This window comes from Archocentrus centrarchus, chromosome 14 (assembly GCF_007364275.1).
Source record: "Archocentrus centrarchus isolate MPI-CPG fArcCen1 chromosome 14, fArcCen1, whole genome shotgun sequence".
In the NCBI taxonomy this organism is placed as follows: Eukaryota; Metazoa; Chordata; class Actinopteri; order Cichliformes; family Cichlidae; genus Archocentrus; species Archocentrus centrarchus.
This window is the reverse complement of record NC_044359.1, coordinates 9898126-9925429: the sequence shown is the minus strand read 5'-3', so window position 1 is coordinate 9925429 and position 27304 is coordinate 9898126. Positions and strand designations below refer to the sequence as shown.

Genomic DNA, 27304 nt, shown 5'->3' with positions numbered 1-27304 from the left:
TTGACTGGCCTGCACAGAGTCCTGAACTCAACCTGATAGAACACCTTTGAGATGAATCAGAGTGGAGACTGAGAGCCAGGCCTTCTCTCCAACATCAGTGTCTGACCTCACAAATCCGCTTCTGGAAGAACGGTCAAAAATTCCCATAAACACTCCTAAACGTTGTGGAAAGCCTTCCCAGAAGAGTTGAAGCACTCAAAGTGATATGTATGAAGACAGTTGAGTTAATATATAGACTATATGTGTTGTACTAAGTGAGCTGACTGAAAGGGAACTGTATCACTCTTATATTTTGTCCCTGGCTGGTATACTTTACATATTTTGTGTTAATAACCCCGAAATGCCTAAAGATTTGATTTCAAAGTCTCATTCGGTCAATCTGGAGGGTCTGAGGAGGGGATTGGGAAGTGACGTCACTAGTTTATTGTTTAAAGTATAACCCCTCCCCCCGTAAATAAAGTCAGTAAAGTGGCACATGGGTGAAAAATGAACACACAAGCAGCTCAAAAAAACAGCTCATTTATTTATTTCCCCCTCACACAAAGCTCCAAAATGAAAGCCTTTTTTTTTTTTTTTTGAAATGGAATCAGAAGAAATAACACCATCCTCATGTTTTAACACTGACAAATACAGAATATCTACCAATCAAATGTGATCAGAGGAGAGGCTGCAGTTAGGTGGAAGGTGGTGTGAAAAGAAAACAAAAAGGAAGAAAAACATCACCAATCCTTCCATATGGACGAGATCTATTTAAAGAAAACTGCCCCCTCTGTGTTCACATCAGTACAGCAGGTCTGTGGGGGTGGGACCTGCATTAAAGTGCAGACTGGAGTAAGAGAGGGGCAGCTTCAAGACCTAAATGGACACCAGGGTTTGGAGTGTAACCTTCCTTCCCCTGTGTGAACCGTAGCTTATGTTAGCACACTCGCACTGACATTATTCTAGCACATTGTCAAAGTGGCTCAGTGCTTTAATTCTAGGGTAGATGCAAATCTTTTCAGCGTTTCCTCACTCCCGTGCACACTGTGAGCAACACGGTCATTGGAAAGTGTCGGCATAATTGCTCTCAAACGTGAGAGTTTTTGGCGGTGAAAAGTTATTAGTAAGATCAGTGTTGTCGGTAGGTGCATATTTGAAGTACTGATGGGGTGGGGTAGCCTTTTCCTCTTTTTCCAGCCTCTATCATACTTCTTTATTTGTCTACTATAAATTAAACCAATTAAAATCTGTTTCTTAACATCTATTGATTGAGTTTGAAAGTTAAAGCCAATCTACCTGAGTAAACAAATTTTTATCAGCACTTTTTTTCCCATTCCACCCAAGAGTTCACAAAAAAAATGTTGATTTCAGTGTAATTTTGTACATATTATAATCAGATTAAAATATGTGGCAGTGTGAGGATGCAGAACTAATTTAAAATCCTCTTAAGATGGTTAAAAACTGGGGCTTAAAAGTTTGTGGTGAAGTGAACCTAAATTTGGTACATAGTGGTTAGTGTGGTAGTAGCTGTAATGCTATCATGCTAGTGTTTAAGAGGTCAAACAAGGACCATGTTGACTATTTCAGGTAAACGGTGTGCAGCAGAGGCTGATGGGAACCATAACCTTTTTCTAGCCAACCCAAAAATCAAATATTAAGTGAACCATTAATGCTACAAATAAAAGGGCGCTAATAAGGCAGATCAATAAAACAGTCAAATCTGCAGATTGGTCTATCGATCATGTTGCTCACAATGTGAATGGATGTAACTTATTAATGCACCAAAAAAAAAGTGGAGCTTTGAGTCACCTCATGTTTCTCCAGACTGAGCATCTGATTTTAATGTCTAAGTAAAGGGGACTCCTATAATCAGATATTTGATTAAAACAACGTCAACAGTGAGTAAAAAGCAAAAAAAGCAAACAAAAAAACGCCATCGCTGGTCGTCTCCTTCAATTGCACATGTGCAGTATTTTTGACAAAGGCATCGGTTTAAGCATTCAAACAACTTGGCACTGAGAAAAATGACTGGTGGGGTGGGGTGGGGGGGTGATTTGATAACTATATATAACAATTCTTTTGTTTTGAGAGTACATTCGTCATCTTTCCATGAAAGGAATTATGTAACTAATACAGTAGGGTGCTCAGGAGGATGTGGGAGTGGGAAGAAGCAGCTTTAAAGAAAAGAAACAGTTTGGTAAACTAAAGCAAAAACTACCAGAGCAGGCAGGTGGAGGGGAGGGGCCTCGGGCACGAAGGAAGGCAAGGAGTAGTTGTGGGGAAAGAAAATGGCCGAGTAACAAAGGCATCCCTAGCACACTGTCCCCCTCCTCTCTCCCTGCTTCCTTTCAGAGCTGACCACAGTAGTCTGCTAGCAAGCTCTTGGCACTTTTTGGACATGATAAACATTTGGACTAAATGACTTTGGAGATGGTAGTCGTCATCGCTTCCTCCAGTTTCCTTCACTGCGCGGTGCTCTCAGTCCGCAGAGCAACGATCACACTTTGGATGTTTTCTTCAGGAACCTGAAGATGAAGCGAAGCAGATGATAATTTTTGTTTTTTATTCATCAGTTAATCTTATGATTTTGTTTTCAGATGTTTTTTTTTTCCTTTTGGCCTAAAAGCATCTGAAAACAATGAAACCTTTTCATCCTAACTGCTCACTGCATATAACTGATGCTGTAAACTGAATATAAAAGATGGACACAGCCACCATGACCATTGCTTAGTGAGCTCTTAAGTTGAAGGTTTTCAGAAAGTGCTAAGATCTCAAGGGACGCTGCACTCTCATACTGTGGTGATTTAACAGTTTACAAGGCAGGCCTGCCCCAAAGCATACCCAGTTTTACGGTTCTGACAAGGATCATAATGCACATCGAGCTGTGTTCCTTAAGACTTGAAACTAACGACTAAGAAAATGGTCCTTAAGAAAGCATTTAGTGAGGTCACAGACTCTACAATGCGCTGTTTTCCCAGAACTTTTGTAATCAGGAGCCACCCCCTGCTGGCCATCAGAAAGAATGCAGTTTTAAAACACTCCTGCACTGGTTTTACTCTTCAGACCTAGAAGCTATGTGTCCATCTTTTATATACAGTCTAGTGTAGTGCCATTAACTGTTTAGAATAACCAACAGTCCAACAGCTACAAACACATTTATTTTATTTTTTTAAAAAGGGAACTAGTTTGCACATTTGAGAACCTATAACCAACAAATTATAAGTTTGGTAGTAATAGTAAATAGAAAGTATTTCTTACCAGAGCATGGTCAAACTTGAAGGTGCTAATGTAGTAAGCTGGAATGTCAGCTGTCGCCAGCGGTTCTGATATTTGAGCCACGATGCCGCACTCATCTGCAGACCATTAAAAACAGGTTTTTTAACCTCTTGACAGGCTGACAATGACTTTATTCCTCATGATAGATATAATATGCATTAATCATTAGAACACATTATCCTGATCAGAGCTGCCAGGTCTGAGGTTTTCTTCTGAAATTCATACTTTTAAATTATTGGATTTTTTTGGTCTGCTGATTGGGATTTTACATCAGAATTACATAAATGTCCATGAAAAGAATCTATTTAATCTTACCAAACTCATTCCAGGGGCCCGTACTATGAAACAAGTGCAACACGCTGGTTATATTTTCCTTATCACTTATTTTAACATTAAGTATCAGGCTAAGCGGTCACATGAAAGTTGTTATTAACTCAATAAGTCAACACAGGGTTTATCAGTTGAGCTACGAGTGTGTTCACAAGAAAGAGGCAATACTGACAACATCTAACCAATCAAAAAAGAAAAAAAGGTCTACTGGCAGCAGAGCGAAAGATTGTACCAAAGAAAACTAAAAAAAAACCCATAATGCCAGCTAAAAGCTGGTCTGAATACTGCTCAGTAGTACAAGCACACACAACATATTGTAATGTCTGTCGCCTGGTTCTTGCTACGCGATACCAGCCCCGGGTACTGGTCTGGTTTTTGAGGCAGTTTTAAATCGACCTTTAGGCTGGTTGTGACCTGAAGACCCCGATCCTGATACTTGAACATGTGCCGTGTTGGCGTTTGGTTAATCTTACTGCAATATAATATGACCTGCTTCTAACCACAACTACAGTAAAATAAAACTCACCAAATCCTAAAGGTTGTCCTCCAATTCGAACCATTTTCCAAAGCTCCCCAGAGGCGCTGGTAAAAAGTACATTGTTTGGAAACCTGGAAGAAAAAAACCCCCCAACAGATTAGCTTCACTCTTTCTTCAAATGCAACTGTATAGACAGCAGATATAGGCTGGTTTAGAGGATGGAATACAATCTTATTTTGTTTGCAGAAACAAAATTTTTATTATGATTCAAGAAAAAGAATTTTTTGTTTCAGGGACTTAAGATGGGAAGGAGTCTTGTAACAGATGCTACAGGAAGGACACCATCCTCTCTGTGTTTAGACATTTTTGATGAAGCTCTTTCCAGTGACCTGCAATCACTGCAAGAGAACACGTTCTGCATCCATACAAGAAGTGTGGCAGTTTTTCCAAGATGTTGAAAAACCTACCTGGACTGGTGCCATTTTAAATGTAAATGGTGGCCATATTAAATTTTGATTAAAGTTTTTTTTTTCCTGTGCTTTTTAAATAGTCTTACCTGGTAAAAAAATATGCCATGTTTCTGAAAACATTCTGACTGTACTTTTAATGCCTCATGGTGCATTCAAACCAGCAAGTTTTGCCTCGTGCAAACACAGTTTTAGGTCATTTTGCAACCCAGAAACACTCGTTCCGAGCAGCCAATGGGAGAAGTACTTCTTCCAAAGTACAACTGATACCTGGAAATAAAGCAAGCTCATTTTTTCTGTTACTATTGAAAAGCAAAGTTGAATCACAGCTAGCCGTCTATTTCAGACAGTATGAAACCTAACTGGAGACACCTAATGTTTCTGATTGGTAAGTGAAGTCCACTATGAAGCCCGGAGCGTTGTCACTATCTTGGTGTTTTGAAACCGCACGCTCACTGGCTTATGATTGGACAAGACATTAACCAATGAACATATCCTGGATAATCCCCCCTTTCTGACACTTTCACGTTGTGTCCTATATGCCCTCAAAATAGTGACCGAGCCCATGAAGTCAGCAGGAAAGGTCAAAGGGAGCTGAGGGCTATTTTCCTACTGACTTCTATACTCATTATTAACTCATTCAGTTTTAGTCTAACCTGGACTTTGGCTTTTTCCTCTTTAAGAGAAGAGTATTTCCCTGAATCCTTCACCTTTAAATATCTTCCATGTGAGGCTTTATTTGACCTTTTTTTCCCTTTACTTAACAAATTATGGCACCAGAAGAAGCCACTAGCCTCACAGCACAGAGCAAAAACAGGTAAAGTCTGACTGCTGTGCATCCTGCTGCACTGAAGAAAAGAGCCATTGTAAGGCAGAGTAAAATGGGTGACCCATCCCTTTAAGGCAGCACATTCGGTCTTACATAAAACGTGGGGACATGGATGACCTACATGCTGCAGGAACAAAATCTAAAAACTTAAAATTTCAAGACCACTGTGATTTTTATTTTACCTCCACACAGTTTAAAGATATAATGTAGAGCTCTTTGTGAACAGCCAACCTTTGATCAGATGCTAATGTGGACGTAACAGAGGAGAAACCACGTGGAACCTGCAGCTGCTCAGGTTCCTTTATGGCCCTTCCCTCTTAACTAGTGTGTACTGTGAGAAACTGGGAAATAGAGGAGTCAGACTGAAACCTGCTGTGACTTAAGTGAAATACACCCAACTTCTCTGCTTACTGCCTAGCAACAAACTAATCACCGCCTCAAACAATCAGAAACGTGCTCCCCTGCATGAATACATTACAATGTCCCCTTAGTTTTGACTAACAGAAAACAACACCTTGAAAGTGTGGTTAATTAAACAGCAGCACTACACATATAACTGAGTCACAGGTGTTTTTCCTCTACTGCACCTTTGTGTAGTCTGTTCATCCATGACCAGAGAGATGTAGCCCTCGATCAGGGAGAAGGAGAAGAAGCGGATGTGGCTGGAGTCTTCACTGGATGCTCCGGACTCTTTTTGCCTGGAAAAGAAAAAGCACAGCTCGCTTTTTGATCTGACCTGAAACACTTTGACTGATGTCTGGTTAACCTTTACACATTTCTGGTGGCTACCTAGCAACAAATAAGTGAAATGTCTTAAGCAGTAGCAAACACAGCTTTACAGATTTTAAAGTGTATGCCATGACAGAGCCTCGTCTGGTCTTACACAGGAGGGAAATGAAAAGGCTCCTAAAGGCCAGAGTGTGAATGGATAAAAAGAGAATTTAAAAAGGTAAACGTTCCTCGACTCTGTTGCCTAACAGCCTGACTAGTTGGGCTGATTTCTGCGTGAAGCACTTTTCCATAGGAAAAAACAAACAGAAGTCCACGCCCGAGTACCGCATTTCTCCCTTTGTTGGCTCCTCAACAATGCTAACAATGAGCAGCACTAGCTACTATCTTGAGACCATCTAACCACTCTGTTAGCCATGCAAGGTAGAGGTCAACCAGTTGTTACATGTCAAGTCAGTTTGTTGTTAGACTTATACAATGCTAAGGAGAAGCTGCTGACTGAGGTTCACTGAACAGCCATGTGTGTCAAAGGGTGGAGTGCCCACTCCAGGTCAGGGAGTCTAAGTATCACCACATTCCACTGGAAGTCAGAATTTTCAACTGGAACACCCTGTCAAGTCAGACTTCCAACTCAGAAGGTTAGAGCAGACACAGCAACCCTGACTTAACGATCCAAGATGGCGGCAGCACATCTAAACAGTAATAAACCTGTAAAACTTGTAATCTGTGCAGATACTGTTGTGTATTTGAGACTTGCTAAATAAGCCACAGGCAGAGCCCTGATGAGGCTCTGTCCATGCAGCAATGTTTGTAAGCGCAAAAACAAACAGTGCGCTGTTATCACTAAGGTTCAAAAATCATATTTTTCCTTGCTTTTCCATCTTTACAGCTAGAACAAGCTCAGCTTGGGAGTGATGCCACTCCCAGCTCCAACATCTGACATCCGAGCTGAGTGGAACACAGTGTTGTTCACGGGAGAGGGGAGGATGGAGCCGGAGATTGACAGACGGATTGGGGTGGTGTCAGCAGTGATGTTGTGGCGAAGAGAGAGCTGAGCGTAAAAGTGAAGCTGTCAGTTTCCCGAATGATCTCCATTCCTATGGACACAAATTCTGGGTAGTGACTGAAAGAATGAGATCACGGGTACAAATGTTGGAAACAAGCTTCCTCTGGAGGGTGAACGGGCTCTCTCCCTTAGAGACAGGATGAGGAGTTCAGTCACTTGGGAGGGACTTGGAACAGAGCCACTACTTATCCACATTGAAAGGATCCAACAAGGATCCCTGAAAGATGCCTCCTGTGTGAGGTGTTCCGAGCTGGTCTTACTGGGAAGAAACAGGTCTACACTACAGCCAACTTCACACTTACAAAGTAATCACACTAATTGCTAATTAACAGTAAGCAAAAAACACTCCTGACACTGATGGCACATCATCCCTATTTTATTTTATTTTTTTTTAAGTTTATAGAGCTTTTTCACAGCAGGCATTTGTCAAAAATCAGAAAACAAGAAAATGCCCATTGACAGTGCTGTAATTTACATTTCTAAAGTATCCTAGTGAGCCATATCAGTAAATGAACACACAAAATACCTTGGAAGGCCTGCAAACTGGCTCATTTAAGAAGAATGAAGCTGTCATTGTTAATGTTTTTAATTCTTTCTGTGCTTTGAGAAGGCCAAAAAGGTCTTTAATTAAAGTATTACTGCACACAACAGATAAAAACCTCTCAGATCATGCGGCGTAATGCACAATGGATGGAATCGTTTCACGGTCTCAAAGGTTTATGGAGTTAGTCCTATGCTCGAGTACTGCACTTACATGATGATGATTGTGTGAAACAGATAAAAGATGAAAGAAGGGTTTGAACTGATGCGTCAGAGGTCAAAGTATTATGACAATAAGCCTCTCGTGTAGGCTGAGCTCCAAAGCATATTCCTATAATGCCACCATTTAGCATCTTTTAATTTCCCTTCCTTGTGTGGGAAAGCTTTCCTTAATTTTATGCCCCCCAAGTATGAATCAAGATATTTTTCAGACTTGACAAAGTTCCATCAGAAGACATCCGTTTTCAGAGACTGCATACTACCTTCCATTTTGGTCAACCTAATATTAATGCACAAAAGTGGTGTAGTATCCCTTTCAGGTAACATCCTACATTTGATTAGACCATGAAAAGATGCTGTCTGAGTGAAATCTTGGAAAGAAAAAAAAAAAAAAAAAAAAAAAAGCCCTTTAGAGCCGTAATGAAGTAATAAAAATGGTTTACCCGCCAGAGTAAAACATGACGTCCATGAGCAGAGTGGCTACAGAGGGCAGTGTGTCTGGGTCCAGGCTGGTCACACAGAACATGTTGCTGGGACTGGATAAGGGGTGAATGATGGGACGGGGCACTGAAAAAGACAATACATGAAGGCTCTTAGGAGGCTTCTAAATAAAAGGCTACATGGCATTAAATTCTCCTGACATCCTTTCTCCTCTCTCTCATCTGCACTGGGTTAAAAGTTTAGCTTGAAAGCTGCAGTTCCCAACATTAAGAAGGAACTTCCAAGATAAACTTGTACACCAACAGGGACACTCTTCTGCTGGAACACTGACTGTCCCATGACATCCGTGCATGCTCCGATAAAGACCGTGTGCTGTGTAATTGAAAGCTCCAGATCACACGTAAGTGTAAGGCCACAAAGACAGGCTTCAGGCTGCACTAAATACTTTTAGTGGCTTTTTTCCTAAGCCATTGAGAGTGGCTGTGTGAGCACAGAAGCCCCACCCACCTGCTGGTTTAAGCTTCTGTGCACGAGGGGCTGCCAATCAGAAGAAAGTTGTTTTAAAGGGAGAGAGAAGAGAAGGTCTTGTCTCAGACAGAGGATAAACCGAGGGGCTGCACTAAGGCCCAGGACAAGATGAGGATTATTATAAACTGTGAATCATGCAGACCAACTTTAGTAAATTCCAAGAATAAAAACTGTAGCTGGAAATTAGAATAATGGGTCCACTTTAATGTCTGGGGCATTGCACATATTAATATGCATATCTTGCAAGTGCTTTGTGGAACCCATTTCCTATTATTTAATACAACTGCAGAGACCTTGTCATCAGTTTGAAGAATCTTTAGGGAAAAGGACAAGATCACTTGTAGCAGAACTTTCCTGGTTTCCACTAATAGTCCGAGTACTATCACCCAATCATATTACAGATTGTGTTTGCTGACATGTAATCTCAGAACCATACTGTGGTGACAATTTGGCTTTTTAAAAAGCTATCTGCATTCATAAACAATGACCAGTACATGGACCTGGAAGTCTACGCCCAGATGAGTGCTGGATACACTGGAAGCCCTACAGAATTGGCCATGGTCTCGTAAATCATCAAACTAGGCAGTGGGTTCCCAGACTGTTTAATATGCGAGTGTCGGGCTACAGTTATACTGAAATGAAAACATTGAGCTCATCTCTAGACAGAAATATTCAAATAGTTTGTTTACACTCACCGAGTTTTGGTTTTACAAAGCCATTGGTGACCCCCAGATTGTGAGCTGCAACAGTCTCCCCATTGACCACACGAAGCAAAGTGAATTCGGAAGACAGTGTGTGCATGACCATCGGCAGGTCTCGCTCTCGAACCTGCAGACAACAAAATGAACGAGCTCAAAGGTTAAGAGGAAGAAATGCTGGTGAAGTTTCAGAGAAATCATCTGATGGGAAATCCCATTCTCGCAGTCTCCTAGCCTAAGCTTTATTTTTTTTCCCCAATGAAATGCTTTAGTGTTTTCAGTGTGCCCACTCTCTGTCCCTGACTAATCTACATGTGCTTTTAATGACTTTCTACAAAATGGTTTTTGATAATGGCCAGAAAATGGGATTGGACTAATCACATTCAGACAGATTTGTATATTGTAAAAAGGAGCAGTCAAAGCATGAGCTTTGACTGCTTTAAACACAGCTTTTAGTTCTGAGTATTAACATGGCTGGATAAAAAGGAACATGGATCTCTGCCTGTTATGCCAATCATGCATTCATTGTTGAAAGCTTGTTTACAGCTGCATGCAGCCAATCGACAGCTTCACCCTTAGGCCACGAGAGTACTGGGAGTACAATCCTGCATCATTAGGTCTGAGCAATATGTCAAAGCAGGTTTATTTGTAGAGTTTTTTCATACACAAAGGTAAACATGTGCAACATGAAGGAAAGGAGCATACAATGGTTTGAATCAGAAAACAAAGAATACCCAGTAAACTGAAACACAAACAGACCATGAGCTAAACAGCTCCCCTTTAAAGTGCAGCTGCATTTTCAGCCTATTTAAAATCATTAATGTCACAGTCTACTCAGATGATGTGTAACTGTATTAAGAGTGGGGTTCATGAGCATGTGGCTTTGATATGTTTTGTGGAGAATAAGAAAATGAAGTTTAAAGGGGTCAAGAAGAACTGGAGGGAGCCAGAACTTTTCACAGCAAATTTCAAGGAAATTAGTTTTACAGATTTCTTTGAAACTAATAGCTGACAGCAGGGGTCCAGAAAAAGCCACCAAAATCATTACAGTAATGAAGCAATTAATATTTATACAACTTTAACTTTGCTGTGTCCAATTAAAACTAAGGTGATCTCTTTTTTTTTTTTTTTTTTTTTTCAAAAAGGAAAAGGGGGTGTAACAGTGGCGTCAATTTAATTGGAGTATTTGCCATCGCTCTTGTTACAGTCACTCCTGAGAAGCTGGTATGTGTGGCGGATCTGAGCAGCTTGACTCAGTCAGGATACTTGTGGCTCAGTGTAAATGAGCGTATTCAACATTTGGGTCAGGCTTTACCGCTTTATGCAACACAAAAGATCATACCAGTGGGTGGGGGGGGATCTTAAGCTGGTCTGTCTTTTGGTCTGCTGAGGGATTCAGTAATGCAGTCCAACACAAAGTGAGATGTAGACAGGAGATGGCTGGTGGGTGTGAATGACAGGGTCAGTGCAGTACTTTTATTCCCCCCCCCTGTTTTATAGACCAATAATGAGGACTGTGGGAAGGAGTGGTCAGTGTCGAGACAGGAAACAGGGCCCTGAGTATGATACCTTCAATTCCAGAGACTGAGCTGCTGATCCCCTTTATGTAACAGATTATCAACATCCAAACAGTTTTTTTTTCCCTTCCTTTCATTTTCATAAAAATGCAGGAGCTGGTCAGCAGGCTGTGTTTTCCCACTAACGCAGGGCAATAACAAATAAAAAAAGTCTCCCTCTGGCCAAAGACAGCCCAGCATGAAAAAAGATTTTGTCCTAAATCAAAAGAAGTGGGCCCGTGCAAGGTACACTATATCCAAGATTATTGCTTTTTCATATCAGGCGCTGTAGATGTACACAACTGTGCTGCCAGCGGTTGCACAACAGACAAATAATGCAACGCACAGAGCATGCCAAGAAGCTGATCAGCTGTTAGCTCATAAAACACACAGCTTTTCTAACAGTATCTAAAGAGAAACTGCACTTTTAGTTTACTCTGACAGACCATGAAAATGGGGGCAAGTGTGAGGTCAAGTGCTGTCGTGATACTAGAAGCACAGCTTGAATTCATATTAATTAAAATGCATCCCAGCGGTTTCCAGTGAACATGCAAATCAGCAGTGGAGAGGTGGCTCATTCTGCAGCAGTTGCTATGGCTGTTTTTATACTTATTGCCATTAAGATATCTGAGGGACCACAGGATGATACTAGAAATATTTTACTTCTGATTCAGCTCAGCCTGTGTGACGGCCTGTTCATCGTATACAGCTGTATACTGCCTCTCGCCCACTGACTGTATACAAAAGACAGACCACCTTTGGGTTAGTAAAGTACCATTTTAAAGCCCCGACTTGAGCATTTTGGCATCATTATCTTGACGTTATGAATGAAGGGAGGATCTAACAGAGACCGAGGACTCTCATATGGTAGCAACCTGTATGTCACAAAGTAGCCTCCCCCAAAAATATGCTATTTTACTCTACATGGGGCCTTAAAATGAAACTAGTGATTGAGACCATAAATTGATCAGGAATGTGCTTACTGATGTCATAAAATGAGAGCAGCAAGGCAATTTTCTATAGAATCTGACATCTTTTTGCAAACTGCCCCCTGCTGGCCATATGTAAGAATGCAGATTTAAGACATTTCTGCACTGACTTCACTCAGAGGCTACACCCATTCTGCATACAGCCTATGTCAGCTAGGACAGGCTTGATTCACACAATCTTGACATGAACGTTATTCATACTCACCAGAATAAAGTCCGTCTGATACGTCGACAACATGAAAACAGAAATGTTGTGGTCGGCCAGCGGTGCAATGACTGATTTAGCGATTTTGGTGACGCCAATGGGTTGCGAGCTGGATGTGTTGCCTCCGCCCGACACCACGTTCAGGGCCACCCATGTGGCATCAGCAACGCTGATGTGCTCCGACTGGGGCAGCTCTGGAAATGGTATGGAGTTAGTACACTTGTTTGGCTGTCACAAAATTAAATGGTAAGCTTTTAGAAGGGTTGGCAGTAACACAGAGGTATTCATAATGCATGGATTTAACCTGGTGTCTGCACACGTGATGATACTTTGGAATATAAAGAAAACAAACTGGGTCTGAGTAATTTTCATGTGCACTCATTACAGTTTTTTGTTTTTTTTTAATACAGTATCTTTTTGTATAATAAACACGGTTTCATTTCTGATTTTGTGCCCAAAGTTATTCAGAATACAATCCTTCTCACAGCTTTGAGGTCCGGCCACAGAGCAAAAGCCGAAGCATTAGACCAACTTTTCCCTTTCTGAGATATTCATGAGTCAAATTCTTGTCTTCTTGCCAAATTAATGTTATGCTGTATTAAAGAAAACTTAAAACTAGCACCTGAGACCGAGGTTTTTAATGACTCAAGTGAAAATTAGAGTGACCTAGACTTTTTTGCACTTCAATCACATGCTGATGGTTTGATTTAAAAGAGGCAAAATTACAAAACCTGTGTCCAAATACTTATGGGTCTGAATGTAACAGCATACCAAATATAATCTACCCAAGTTATATGGACTGAACTGGGTGGCATAATTGTGGGCATTATAATATTTCCTTCAGGCCCAATTATACCTAATCAACATGCATATGGACATATAGTATGTGGTCGACTTCGGAGTCAGAAAAAAAAAAATCTTTTGGAAATCTTCAAAAAGTTTAACAATGTAGCTCAGATCAATATAAAACAGGCACTAACACACTCAGAACCAGTCACCAGTAGAGAATACCTGCACCAGTTATGCAACAAATAGTCTGTAGTCTCCAGGGCAACCAAGGAGGGTCACCCTGGAGAAGGGTGTGTAATGACACGGATTCACTCACTCAGCCAACACAGCGAGCGGCAGCCTGGCCTCACATGTATAATGACAAAGTGTGCTCAAACACCACCGGCTGAAGCTGCGCGGTGCTGGTGAGAATCATAGATTACACAATGCGACCTTCTCCGGCTGCCTGATCTCTGGTTGCCACAGTGACTTTAAAGAACCACAAAGCGAGGCCCACCTTTAAAGCCTTCCTCGTCAACGATGATGGTGTAGTCCTCTGGAGTCTCTGTCAAACTGAAAAACTTGCATCTGAGTTGGAGGAAAAGAATAAAAAAAAAAAGAAAAAGAAAAAGAAAAAAGGGAGAGCAGGTCAAACAGTGGAAAATATATGTGAAAGGTGTAGGAATAATCTCATGTTTCTCCTTCCTAAAGCACTCTAAACAAACACATAAAATCATAGGGGTATTAAAGGGGCTTCTATTCGGCTCATTGAAACTCCACATTTCTGAATCTGGGCATCTACTAGAGCACATCTGCATAAGTTACAGTTCAAGGTAATCCTTGTATTATAATGTACTGGGCCTTAGAACAGCCCCTCACTTAATTCCATAGACTGTATATAAAAGATGGCATGGTTTCTGGGTGCAAAGCCAATGCAGAAGTGTCCATCCATCCATCCATTCTCTTCCGCTTATCCGGGGCCGGGTCGCGGGGGCAGGAGCCTAAGCAAAGAAGCCCAGGCTTCCCTCTCCCCAGCCACCTCCTCCAGCTCATCCGGAGGGACCCCAAGGCGTTCCCAGGCCAGCTGAGAGATATAATCCCTCCAGCGTGTCCTGGGTCTACCACGGGGCCTCTTCCCAGTGGGACATGCCCGGAACACCTCACCTAAGAGGCGGCCAGGAGGCATCCTAATCAGATGCCCGAGCCACCTCAACTGGCTCCTTTCGATGTGGAGGAGCAGCGGCTCTACTCTGAGCCCCTCCCGGATGGCCGCACTCCTCACCTTATCTCTAAGGGAGAGGCCAGCCACCCTTCGAAGGAAACTCATTTCTGCCGCTTGTATTCGCGATCTTATTCTTTCGGTCTCTACCCAAAGCTTGTGGCCATAGGTGAGGGTAGGAACGTAGATCGACCAGTAAATTTAGAGCTTCGCTTTTACACTAAGCTCTCTCTTCACCACGACAGACCGGTGCAGCGTCACTGCAGAGGCAGCCCCGATCCGTCTGTCGATCTCCCGTTCCCTTCTCCCATCACTCGTGAACAAGACCCCGAGATACTTGAACTCCTCCACATGGGGTAAGAACTCGTTCCTGAGCCGGAGATGGCACTCCACCTTTTTCCGGCTGAGGACCATGGCCTCAGACTTAGAGGTGCTGATTCTCATACCGGCCGCTTCACACTCGGCTGCGAACCGTTCCACTGCGAGCTGGAGGCCACCCCCTGATGAAGCCAACAGAACCGCATCATCTGCAAAAAGCAGAGATGAGACTCCGCCACCTGGCTACGCCTAGAAATTCTGTCCATGCAGAAGTGTCCTTGAACCCAAATTTTTCATAACGGTCAGCAGTGGGTGACTCCTGGTTGTGAAAAAGACATCCGGCATTATAAAAGTCAGTAAACACTTTCCCAATAAGAGGCTCAAGCGCTAATTTTAAGTCAATTTAAACAATGCGATGATCACTTTTTAATTAATAATCCACATTGGTATCCTAAAGCACGATAAAAAGGGGTTTGTATTATTTTACTGTGTGGTTGATTAAAAGGCATGCAGTGTTCCTAGGTTACAGATCCACACCTGAATTGTGATGTCTGGTTTCAAAACGTTAAGGTAGCAGTGATGAAAACAGTCAGATAAAAAGGTAGCGCAATTTCTGGGCTTTCAGGAACCGTTTGAATTTTTCTGATAGGACAAACGGTCGTGGAGTTACTCAGCAGTGATAGGCTACATCTTAACCAGCTGTTCGCGGCTTGTAAGGGCAGGAAACCGGTGCTTCAGCAGCGATCGCCTGAAGTTAAAGGGTTAACTACAAGACTTTGCTAACCATTGGGTGTCAAGGTTTTTTGTATACAGTCAGTTTTAGCTTCCCGCATTAAGCCAACTTTCTTGTGATTGGCTGCAACAGCAGGTGGGTGGGGCTTCTGTACTCAGCTATGGGACTAAATCAACCTCTCACTGACATCATACAGGGCCAAGATTGGAATAAGCTGCCTCAAATTGAGTGTTTAGAGGAACCTGAAGCTTAAATGTTTGTCTCGGAGGGATTGCTTATAAATATGGTGACATGATTATTATTCAACAGAAAGAATTATAATCTTACAAAGGTCAGTGTGGCTGTAGATTCACATACACATTGCTGCATGTTTCCTAGGTCATGATTCCCCCCCGTTTACCTACACTTACAAAAGACACTGCCGTCAGCTGTCACTGATTAGACATTTACTGAAAATTATACAAATAATCTTTGGTCAGTATGAGATTAAAATAAGTTAACTTGCTGACTGTCCAGCTCTACAAACACCACAAACCAGCTGACACTTGTGTTTTCAACTTGTAATTTACCTGACTTACTGCAACGTGCAATAACCTCATGAATAACTTGCACATGCTTTGACAAAGGCCTTCTAAAAGTAAGTCGTGCCACTCAGCTGCTGTTTTGAGAATAATGTGGGTAGGTGTTTTTTCCATGAATCCCCAGTCAAATCTGATTTAAAAGCCTTCATAAGTTTTGCCTAAAATGAAGTTTAGAAAAACCTTTTTCTACCCCACACGCGCAAAGTTAGAGCTCGGTGCCGTCACGGTCAACGTCTCTGACTCATCCCACCAAAGCACTGAACACATGCCGATTCATGTTATGGATGCAGTACGGAATAGACTGGAATTTATTATTTAGCACTATTTGAATCTCATTTGACCCCTCAGAGTGCTCTATAAGACACATTTACCTTTTTCAGACATAATCACACGGCACAATGCTCCATGCACTTAAGCACTTTATCCACTTTGCAATCTCACCTACAGCCAAATTAGAATCACTAATTAACTTAAGATGCATCATGTGTTTGGACAGTGGGAGGAGGCCAAAGTACCTGAAGAGACGTCACACAGCCACAGGGATAACATGCGAACTCCACACTCCAGCCAACTAGGAAGTTTCATTTTGCTGTGTCCTAACTATTGCACCACTGACATCCGAGTAGGCATGCCTGCCACCACCCAATTCAAATTACTGAGAACCTCAAATTTGTGCTTGTTTGAATGCTTGTACACTTCAGGTTTGTCTGTTAATAGGCCCATTGAAGGAGGGGTGTGAAAAACTCCACCTCGATTTCTAATTAGGATTTTTTAGACTGCCATATTTCTGCATTTTAATGTGCTTAGATGAGGTAAATCGTAAATAGAAGCAATAGCTTATTCATTTATTACACTACAGGTTAACTTATTTGACTTGTTTATGGAGGAGTGTTTTTAATGGTTGTCATATCGTGAATGCAGCCTCATATTAGAATCAAACTGTCCATTATAGCAGAGAGCTCTTACTCAGGCAATTAAAATCAAAACTATTTGATGGAATGTATTTTTATTTAGTTGTTAAGCACTGTTTAAACAATGAGAGGTTTTTTTTGGTTTTTTAATGGTTTTAGGGGAAAAAAATTACTTTTCTCAATGCAAGTTATTAATCAGTAGCACAACTGCTCAGTTATGGCACAAATCAGATATTTTGATCAATACTGTATCAACTGTTCAACTCTTTCCCCCTTGAACACCCCCTATTTTAATATTTCTTGGTAGCCAAAATTGTAATTTAAATTACATCTGTTGATTGCCCAGTCCTACAGTGTCATTTTGGCATCAGTAGCAAAGCACAGATTTCACATTCAGGCATGCAAAAATCATTCATTCATTCAAACAACTTGGTGTTCTTTATCAAATAAAATCATCTATTTTGCTAAGACAACACTTTTATAAAATCATAGTTAAATTTGAACATATTTTAGGGCAACTTTTTTTTTTTTTTTTTAAACCACACTCTTCTCAGAAGGATGTTTAAAACCATCTCAAAATTGTGTCCAAAAGACTTTTTTTTTTAGAACAAAACACCAGGCATGACACTCCTCTGATAATCACATTCTTTACACACCCGCTACTGAAAGCTCACACTTCATACTGGCTGAAAGGTGTGAAGAATGACACGAGAATAACAGAAAGGCTCTCTGAAATGTTCTGAGAGGGAACAGCAGGATTTCCTCTTGGCATTAAATGAGCTGTCAACTGTCACTTTGACAGAGAACATTAGAGTGAAGGCTTTTCTTGTGCCCGAGCTTGCAATACACCTAATCAATGACTTACTTCATTCTTTGACATTGTTCCACTGAGATCAGCAATGAAGTGTGCTTCCAAAGATTTACTGTGTCGCTCCTGACTGTGGGGGTGATCTCTAAATATTCAACCTCCATTACTCACATTCTGTGTGCCTGCAAGGAACGTCACAGGGAGCCTTTAAATGAGTTTATACTGTCAACCATTGCACTGCAAGTGTGTTTGTAAAATACTGAGGGCACACATTAATGGAATTATGCTGATTTATGATCTCCATAAAAGCAAATTAATCCAAAACTAAACAGTTTTACAGAATTTTATTTAGGAGTTGTAGAGGAGTGGTAAGAATGTATCTAATAAGAGTCTTCATGAAGAGAATATCTCCATATCTTTACATGTCCACTGTTCATATTTAGAGCTGCTATTAAACCTCATTGTCTGTGGTATTGAGCATCAAAAAAGGATATTTTCAGAGAGAAGCTGGAATCAAACATCTAATCTGAATTTGAGGCTTGTTTAATTTTTGACAAGATATTTCCTGTTTAGCTAATATGATTTTTTTTTTTTACTTTAGACTGTGACTGCCCTTACATCTTCTATATACAGTCTATAATGTACCTGCCATGATGTCAAACCAGACACTGCACACTGGTATGGTATGGTCTTTAGTATTTCCTACACCATTCAACTGTATCTGTGGTGGTAATGGAGACAGAAGGGCCCCAAGTACATGCATGCATGTGTGCACAAAAGGAGATATCCCCCAATTTTTTTTTTTTTACTATAATAATAATTCTCTACATATAACTAATGGAGGAAATATCAGTTGATGGGCTCAAACTTCAAGGTCTTGGACTGCAGGATGGCAATCCCGTTCTGCAGCCTGCGTAGTGACACATGAACCAGTTCTCCATCTGCTGCAGGTTCTGGTTAGTGTGACCCTCCAGCACTCACAGTGCAGGAGTCCAAGACTGTTGAGATGGAGTCTGCCCAACCACACGATTAGAGTTTTTGGGGACTGCCACAACAATGACCTAACTAGCCCACCCAGAGGAAACAGGAGATAGAACAGGCCAGAGACAGCTAATTAGCAGTGACTGAACTTTCAAAATGGGAACGAACGAATTGTTCAATGTAAAAATAGTTTTGTTTTCTCAGGGGGATTAAAGAGAATAGGTTTATATACAAGTATAAGAAGTATATCTGGGTGTATTCACACTACACACGGTGGTATCTGGACACGAGTATGATTCAGTTTGTCTCAGCATCTCAGTTTCTCTGCCTTTTTTGAGGTGCTCACAGAGCACAATGAAATTCATAATTTCATGCATTTTGCACCTTAAATGGGGAAGTGGTGACCCTGTCTTCTGACATTTGTTAATTATTTAAAGTGACTTTTTTGGAGCTCTGCGCTGTGGTGTGGATAATGACAATCACACTAGATGTGTATTATACCTGAGTCCAAGGCACACAGGGATCATACTAGTCAAACAAACTCGACTTTGGGGGTCAAACACCAGGTGGGGTTCAGCCCCAACCAATCGCTGCAGATGACTGCCCCCTCCCTGAGCCTGGTTCTGCTGGAGGTTTCTTCCTGTTAAAAGGGAGCTTTTCCTTCCCACTGTCACCAAGTTCTTGCTCATAGGGGGTCTTTTGATTGTTGGGTTTTCTGTGTAATTATTGTAGGGTCTGTACCTTATAATATAAAGGCAAGTCGACTGTTTGTTGTGATTTGGCGCTATATAAATAAAACTGAATAAAACTAAACTGGACTTATCACGGTAGGCCTGTCCTGCTTTTCTGTCCCAGATTGACTCTAATCACCAATCCATCTGGACCGGGACCATAATATACAATGTAAGCATTGTGTGGTATTCAATAAACTACTTTCAGTTGCTCCTTTGACAAAAGGGGTGACTGATGTTTGATTTGGCAGTTTTATGTTGGATGCCCTTCCTGACCCAACCCATGGGATTTGTGTCTCCAGCTGGAATTGAACCAGTGACCTTTTGCGTGCCAAACAAATGTGTTAAACACTACACTACAACTCATCAGGAAACTGTTTACTATGGTCATGATCAAGGGAAACGAGTTGTCTTCTAGTAGACTTCTATACAAGTGGGTTCTTTTTGCAACCCCTCTGCCTTCTTGTGGTGTCTGTGTGATTGCCCTGGTTGTTGTTGGTGGGGAGCTTCAGTGGGTGCTGCCTTGCGGTCTTAGGTTGTGGGGCCTGGGGTGGTGGGTGCTCCCCCTTGGCCAGATGGCTGGCCTCCTCTGTGTGGGTCAGGGTGAAAGTTCTGGGGCCCTGGGGTTGCCTTGTTTCCTGGTTGGGTCCGTTCCTGCGCGGTGGTCTGTGCCGTCTCGGGAACACCATCAGGTGGGGTGGGTGGGCCCGACCCATGCCGGGATGCTTTCCGTTGCCTTTGTGGTTGTCATTGAAATATGTGGCCATGGATCTTCATTGGGGTGGCCTGGGTATCCTGGGTCTTTAATCAGCCTCTGGCTTCTAGGGGGCATTGCTGCGACTTTCCATCCTCATTAAGTACATTTCATGACAGACACAGATATTCACACTCCACAGTCACACCACAAACACATACCACAACTCAACAAGATTGCTGGTTTGTGTAGACATGCCCCCCCCCCCCCCCCCCCCCCCCCCGGTATTGTTTGTTTATTGTATGTTCAAAAAAACCCCTAACAAACAAACAAAAAAAACCAAGCAGCAGTTGGTGAACCATTGTTGTTTTCTACTTCTGCTCCGTCCTCTTATCTTTTTCTTCGTATTTTCTCCCCTTTTTCTTTTGTCTTTCTTGCTTGTTTCCCCCACCTGTCAACTCTGGCATTGCTACAATGTGAAAAATAACAAGAAAAGAAAAGAAAAACACTAACAAGTGGAGCCTAGAGAGAATCTATAGAGCTCATCTTGGAAGAGCAAATATGTTCGGCATTCAGATCATAATTCTGATTGCAAACCTGCCAGACAAGACGGGCTTTAAAATAAATAAAAAAAATAAACAAGTTCATGACTATCTGCAGTGGCAGGAGTATCACTCTACTTGTCACCTTAGTACTTGAAAAAAAAAGGTTCGTTTTTTTTTTTTTAACTTCTTCTTTGGCAACTGTATCAATACATGAATCTGCATATAGATGTGAGAGCCCCTAGAGGAGTTCTGAACATATGCAGAAATGACAAAATTATATTCACAGATTTTTTTTTTTCTTCATTTGGGAGCAGAGCAACAAGCTGAAAACAACACTGATATAGTTACCTAATAAAATCATCAGCTGTGTTATTTGCTCGTCCTGCAGACACAGTGACATCTATTTGAACTCCATCCATAGTTTACAGAAAGATATTTATAGGTGCAGCTGAGACAATGATACCTTGGACAGCTTTGCATAGAAAAAAAAAAAAATTTATTAAATTTCTCGCCTCAAATACACAGTATGTGGAATGAAATGTAATTCTAAAGGAGAATCACGGCCTATTTACATCAGCTGGCTGCACTGAAAGGTGTGTTATGTAATCACCACATGCTGGCACGGCACCGAGTTGTGTTTCATTAAAAGGTCTACTTGAAGCACGCTTGGACTTTTCCAGGACTGCAAGTTTTTCAGCTTTGGTCAAGTTTTAATTTCTAAAGAAAGTTAATTTTGTAAATGTGAGCAAAAAGAGAGAAGACAGAGAAGATGAAGTATTTCATTTTGTAAAAACTGCAGAAAAATGATGAGATTCAAACTTTTGATTTTGTTAATCTTGAAATCACCATCTAATCTCGTGTGCATAGTGTGGTCAGTGGAAGGAGAGAGGAGAGAAGAAAACTATGATAAGGATGAAAGAGCGCTGTTGTAGGGGCTTATCAAAGCGGAGGCACAAAGGGGTGCCAAGGTTGTTGCTTCAACATGAGGTGCAGGATGGTAGCGTAGAGAGAGGATTCAGCTCGGACGAATCGTGGGGGAAGCAAAAGAAACGGCTACAAAAAGAAAAATTGCAAAACCAGTGTCATCCAACGGACACTCATGTCCTACAGTCAAACAATGAACTTATGTAATCATTAATGGAGAGCAGCCACCTAAACCTCCAGCTTGAAACCCAGTGTATGACTTATGGATGCGCATGAAGCACCTAGTACTGTTTGCAAGTAAGCCTAGAAAGAGCCGAGTCCTTTAAGCTATGATTATTCAATCAAAGAAAATGAAACTTTAATTCATTCTCTTTTTTTCTGCCTTTCAGCAGCATTTATGTAGGTTTTCCCCTCACACGCTGGGGAGGACAAAAGTGAAGCATCTGTAGGCCTTCGTGAAGGAAATTTTGAGCACTCGGTGCATTTTCTATTTCTGCTTTAATTTATAATTTAAATGTATTTATTTACGTAAAGAAAGAAAGCCTACACAAAACTCAGGCAACTGTTAAGAATTCAACATACCCAGCCTGTCGCCGATTTGCCCGCGTGTCTTCCCCTTATCTTTCCCCCGTTTTCTGTCTGTCTACACTGCAAATAAAGCAGCTGTGGCCAAAAAATAAACAACAACAACAAAAAAATCATTATGAGTGAAAACCAGTGAAATCTGTGTTTTCAGATGATTTTTAGGAATCATGAATGTATCATTTATATTACAGTCTGAAAACAAGAAGAACAAACAGCAGCTGAGAAATAGTTTACATGCTTAACTTACTAGGTTTTCACTAAAAATCTAATATCCTCATTCATTTTTTTCCCCCCTTTTCCAACCAACCTCAGAGGAGTCAGCTGCTGACTGAGATCACAGCACTGCTTCTGGGCGTGACCACAATAATTACTTTTCCCCAAAAAACACTGAGTGGTTGTTTGAACTTTTAATGTTGTTGATGGATAATTTATATTCACATTTTGGGAGTAAACAAAACCTTTTGCAGAATTAAAGGACTCACTCCTGTTGGAAACATTCCTCTGGGTAATGTGATTATTTTTCTAAATAAGCCATCTACTCCTTACATGATTTTACTGGGAGAGATAAATGCATGTGCTCTGAATATTAGTTTGGATGTGTCCCCTGCATCCTGAAATCTACACCTATGTTTGCAAGAGCAAACTGTAATCTGAACTCACAATCCTTAACTGGCTCTCCAACAGGGGGAGTTTCACAACAGACAAGTGCAAAACACAAAGTTCAGACTGCATGCAAAAAAACAAACAAAACGAACTTAAGTTAAGTTTCTTTCTTTACAGCAAACCAGCTGCTTCTAATGTACATCAGAGAAAATGGAAAAAGTGCATCATCACACCAAAAACACAAACAGGAAATGCATGTAACACTGTAGCTGTGAATACAAGGAATACAAGGAGAGACCAGTATTTTACAAGTATAATTTTAGGTGGCTTAAAGTTTTGATGAAAACGGAAATGGACTGGCATTTATATTCAGCTTTTCTACTCGCCCGTCTCAAATGCAAAGACATTCATACAGCACTTTACTCATCCACAGCCAATTGGATGACAGGAAGTCTGAGATAATCATGCAGGCACAGAGAGAACGTGCAAACGCCACACAGAAAGGCCCCAGCTGACCAGCAGATCCAAACCTAGGATCTTCCTGCTGCAAAGCAACAGTCCTAACCACTGCACTAGCATGCAACCATTAGCTGGTCTGGTATGGACTGAATGGAATTAGAGCTTGCATAACATTTGTAGCTTTTATTCTCTCTCGCTCTCTTTTTTTTTTTTTTTTTTTTTTTTAAATCAAAGTAAAACTGAGTTAAGTGATAATCAAGTGCAGAGTCACATGGATAATGACTCCTGTGGGTGTTGCTTTAACTGAAAATATCACAGCTGCAGTAACAACATGACAGTCAACAGTTGGTTTAAAAAAAACAAAACAAAAAAAACCCACGAAAACAAAAAAACCAAAACCACACATATCATGTGTCCTCAAACTGACACACAAGTTCTGCCTTTCCTGTTCCACACACCAGAATGTGGTTGAAACAATCATTACTACACTAAAAGCTCAACGCTATGACACTGCACTTAAAACAGCTGATTTTCCAAGTAACAGCAACACCCAAAGTCAGCGTTGCTCCTGACTCCGATTGGGCCTTTTGGGGGGTGTGACATGACTGTAATCATAAAAAGTCCACATACAGTAAAGGCAGTAGGTCTCTGTAAGCTTATTTGGTAAACTTCTAGGCATTTCTGACCAAATGACTAAGAAAAATGTGTGTGAAAAATCATCCATGGAAGAATAAGTCTTTCCAAAGTAAAGTACTGCACAGAAGTTTTGAGCTCTCTCTCTCTTTAAATGTGAAATAAGTGCAGCGATTTATTGAGACATGTGCAAACACACATGGAAATTCAGTTTTTGCCTCATTTCCTGTAGATATATTTTTTTAGGCCTTCCATTTCTTTCATCCTCTGCTTGTCCAGTTTCCTCAGTTTTTTTTAAAGACACAGTGCACACTATGCTGAGAATGTCAAGTTTTCAGCTAAAAGCTCTTTGAGAATCATCTTGTTGGTCCAAAAATGACTATTTTATGCCTGTCAAAGTGTTATGTCACTTTTTGTAGATTCAATTAAAGAAATGGGAACAAAAGATGTGTTTTTGCAAGAGCCTGCTAGTAATTAAGTGCTTAAAGGCACAATTTAAAATAGGTTCTTTGCTGAGTTGTCTGCTATGTGTTGAAACAACACAGGTTCATCTATTGAGTTAGGTGATTTTGTGATGATTGAAAAAATTCACAGGTCAGCATAAAGTCCCGTAGTAAACAACAACATTCCTGTGAAAATGGTCAGGTACGAGGACTGGACTGAAAGAGTGAAGATAAAAAGCAATTTCCAAAGATAAACTTTGATAGACCTTCTGAAAGCCTGGAGAACCATTGCTCAAGACCACTTGAATTACAAGACAGTCTGGCTCCTTGGAGGCAAGATATAAAAAAAAAAAAAAACGAGAGGTGGCTCAGGACTTTTGCACAATACACTATGTAGATGTAATCAAACATGGGACACAAGTCCAACAGGGGGAACTGCAAGTGATGACATTATGTGGTTGAGTCAAAGAGCAGAAACTATTTGACTGAACTGAGCAGATGATTAGATTAAGCTCGTCTTTGACGTAACCGTTCTACCAAAAGTAGCAAATATTTTGCAGTCTCAGCTTCCAAAAACCCGAGGATTCAATTTTCCCAGTTTTCTAATGCTGTAAATGTGATATCTGTGGAATTTGGACTGTTAGTTGGCTGCATTTCTCACTGTTCTCACAGACCAATCAACTACTAGATTAAACAAAAACCTAATCTGCTGATAATGAGAACAGCAGCAGTTGCAGTGCTCCTTGAATTAATCTTAATTACATCAGGTAATCAGTAATCTGACTGCTTTTTTTTTTTTTTTTCTTTCTCAAATCAGTAACTTCTCCTCAGCAAAGAAGGAGGACTTGATTGCCAGCTCACTGCCACACTTGGACTGTCTTTGCCTATTTGCAAAATAGCCAGGAAACAAACACACACACACACACAAATCCACACACACAAATCCACACACACACACCCAGAGCCAAGAGTGTGAACTAATTTGCTTAGGCTTATTTTAACAGAGTGTTAAAAACTGCACAACACAGCTACGGCAAGTGTACGGGCCTCTGTCCTGTCACTGCCAGGGCTATTTAAATGAAAGTTTCCCCAGGCTGACTGGCTGTTAATATCCACTCTGCTGGACGGGATCCAGCGTATAGAGTGTAAATGTCCTCTGCTGCTTGTTTAAGTTTTCCCTGATGTGGTTATAATAGCCCTGACAGAGGTAAAAACACATAAACACAGACGCGCGCGCGCGCGCGCACACACGCACGCACTCAATCCTTCTGGCTACGACCCAGCTACAGATGGCACAGAGCTACAAAATGACACTACAGAACAAGGACAGGCCTGGAAACTGGTGGCAGAAACCAAACAACACGTACAGCTGCATTTGTTTAGCGTTAACACAACTGCAGGAACTGGCTGGAGCAGCAGTGAACACCGCTACCTTCCAAGCACACAAGTCCGTGCAGCCCCGGGCACTACTTCGCTGTAATGTTAACAGTAAACAGCACTTAGGAGAATGTGAAAAACATTCAGAGGTTGTTTTTTTTTTTTTTTGTTTTGCTTTTTTTTTTACGTGGCTGTCACGAATGGGAAGTTACCTACCTTGTTTTGGAGGCCAGGAAGGCGAGTTTTATTAATCCGTGGGTGCAAATCTGGATCCCCTCTTTCTCTATACTCGCCACTTTCAAGCTGTGCTCTAAAATATGAAGCTCCATCTTTTACGTCTTCTCATTTGAGGAAGGACTAAAATGTAAAAAAAAAAAAAAAAAAAAAAAAAGCTAAATATTATCAATTTATATGCATAAGGAAATAAATACACACAGACGGCAGGCCAAGACGTATTAAACAGAGAAAGAAGCAGGGCGACAGTGTGGAATAAAGAAAGCAAAGCGGTAAAAACGGACCTGCTGTCAAACCTCCGACGGAAACGCTCACACTTCTGGTCTGGGGTTTTCAACATAAAAGCCCCCAGCGGCGCAGTGGGTGAAAAATAAATAAATAAAATAAAATAAATAAATAAATAAATAAATGTTTTGGCCTGAGCACAGACTACACTAAATATTTTTAGAGGTCTTTTGACCCATCCTTTAACCACTTTGTTACCATTAAATCAAGATTTTCAGTCCTAAATGTATTTAATAAACTTAGATATTTGTCTATTAGTTAACGTAATTACCACTTATTTTTATTATTATTGTAAACGTTTATATCTTTTTTCCAATAAAACAAGTATTACCTTAGTTCTTGTGTCTTAGCTGTGAGGACTATTTTGTTTAAAGTGTTTGAGGAATGGCTACAAGGATTTATTACCTCAGTATTCATAAATATGCAGGCCACTCCCTTGATGACTGCATATCGAGCACTGTTGAAGAAAAGACAACCCACTCACTGATTTGAATGGTTTTGAGTTCTATGCTCTTACTTTGAAGAAAAATGTGAAAACGGAAGTGACTCTATAACCAGCGTCCCTCAGCTTGTCGGCCTTCTTAAACGGAGAGGACCGCTGCTCCCCGTGTTTGCTCTCCGACCGGAATAGTTAGCAGCTGGTCGGAGTGAAACAAACAACTTGCCATTCAAACGGAGGGGGCGGGGCTGCAGTGGAGCGCGACATTTTGGGATTTGTAGTTTTTGTTTGCACAGGCGCTGTTCAGTTAAGTGTGCACATAGCAGCATGAGAATATAGCAATTGTACATAGCAATTGAGAATTAAGTAAAGTGACCGGGGGAACAGATTTTATTTCCCCGTGTGTCACGTTGAGTTACACCATGAGAACCACCGCTGTTACCGGTGTTCCAGTATGTTCCAGTGGACGCAGTTTACCCAGCAGCATGGCCTCCAAATGCAAATATAAGTAATATTAACTGTAATGACTTCAGTACTGTGCATGAGCCAATAATAAAAGATAGGTATATGTTATGTATACCTCAGTTGTTTTTTAGATGCCAGAAAGCTCATAGCACTGGATAAGACAAGTTTATTTTTTTATTTTAACCCAGTCATGGCCTCTTTCAGTAGCTCTGACATCTCTTTGGAGCCTCTATTGAAA

The 27304-nt window shown here is 41.1% G+C and overlaps 1 protein-coding gene across 1 annotated transcript; it reads right to left on the bottom strand.

Annotated features, from left to right (window-relative positions):
• Positions 1–503: 503 nt before the first annotated feature.
• Positions 504–26529, bottom strand: castor2 (cytosolic arginine sensor for mTORC1 subunit 2). The gene is made up of 11 exons (XM_030747019.1): positions 26494–26529; positions 26162–26201; positions 25860–26000; positions 13616–13686; positions 12331–12524; positions 9578–9710; positions 8357–8480; positions 5947–6057; positions 4112–4194; positions 3238–3332; positions 504–2504 (listed from the first exon to the last, which is right to left on the bottom strand). The coding sequence occupies exons 3-11, from the start codon at positions 25970–25972 to the stop codon at positions 2442–2444; spliced, it is 987 nt and encodes a 328-aa protein (XP_030602879.1). The 5' UTR covers positions 25973–26000; positions 26162–26201; positions 26494–26529; the 3' UTR covers positions 504–2441.
• Positions 26530–27304: the final 775 nt, after the last annotated feature.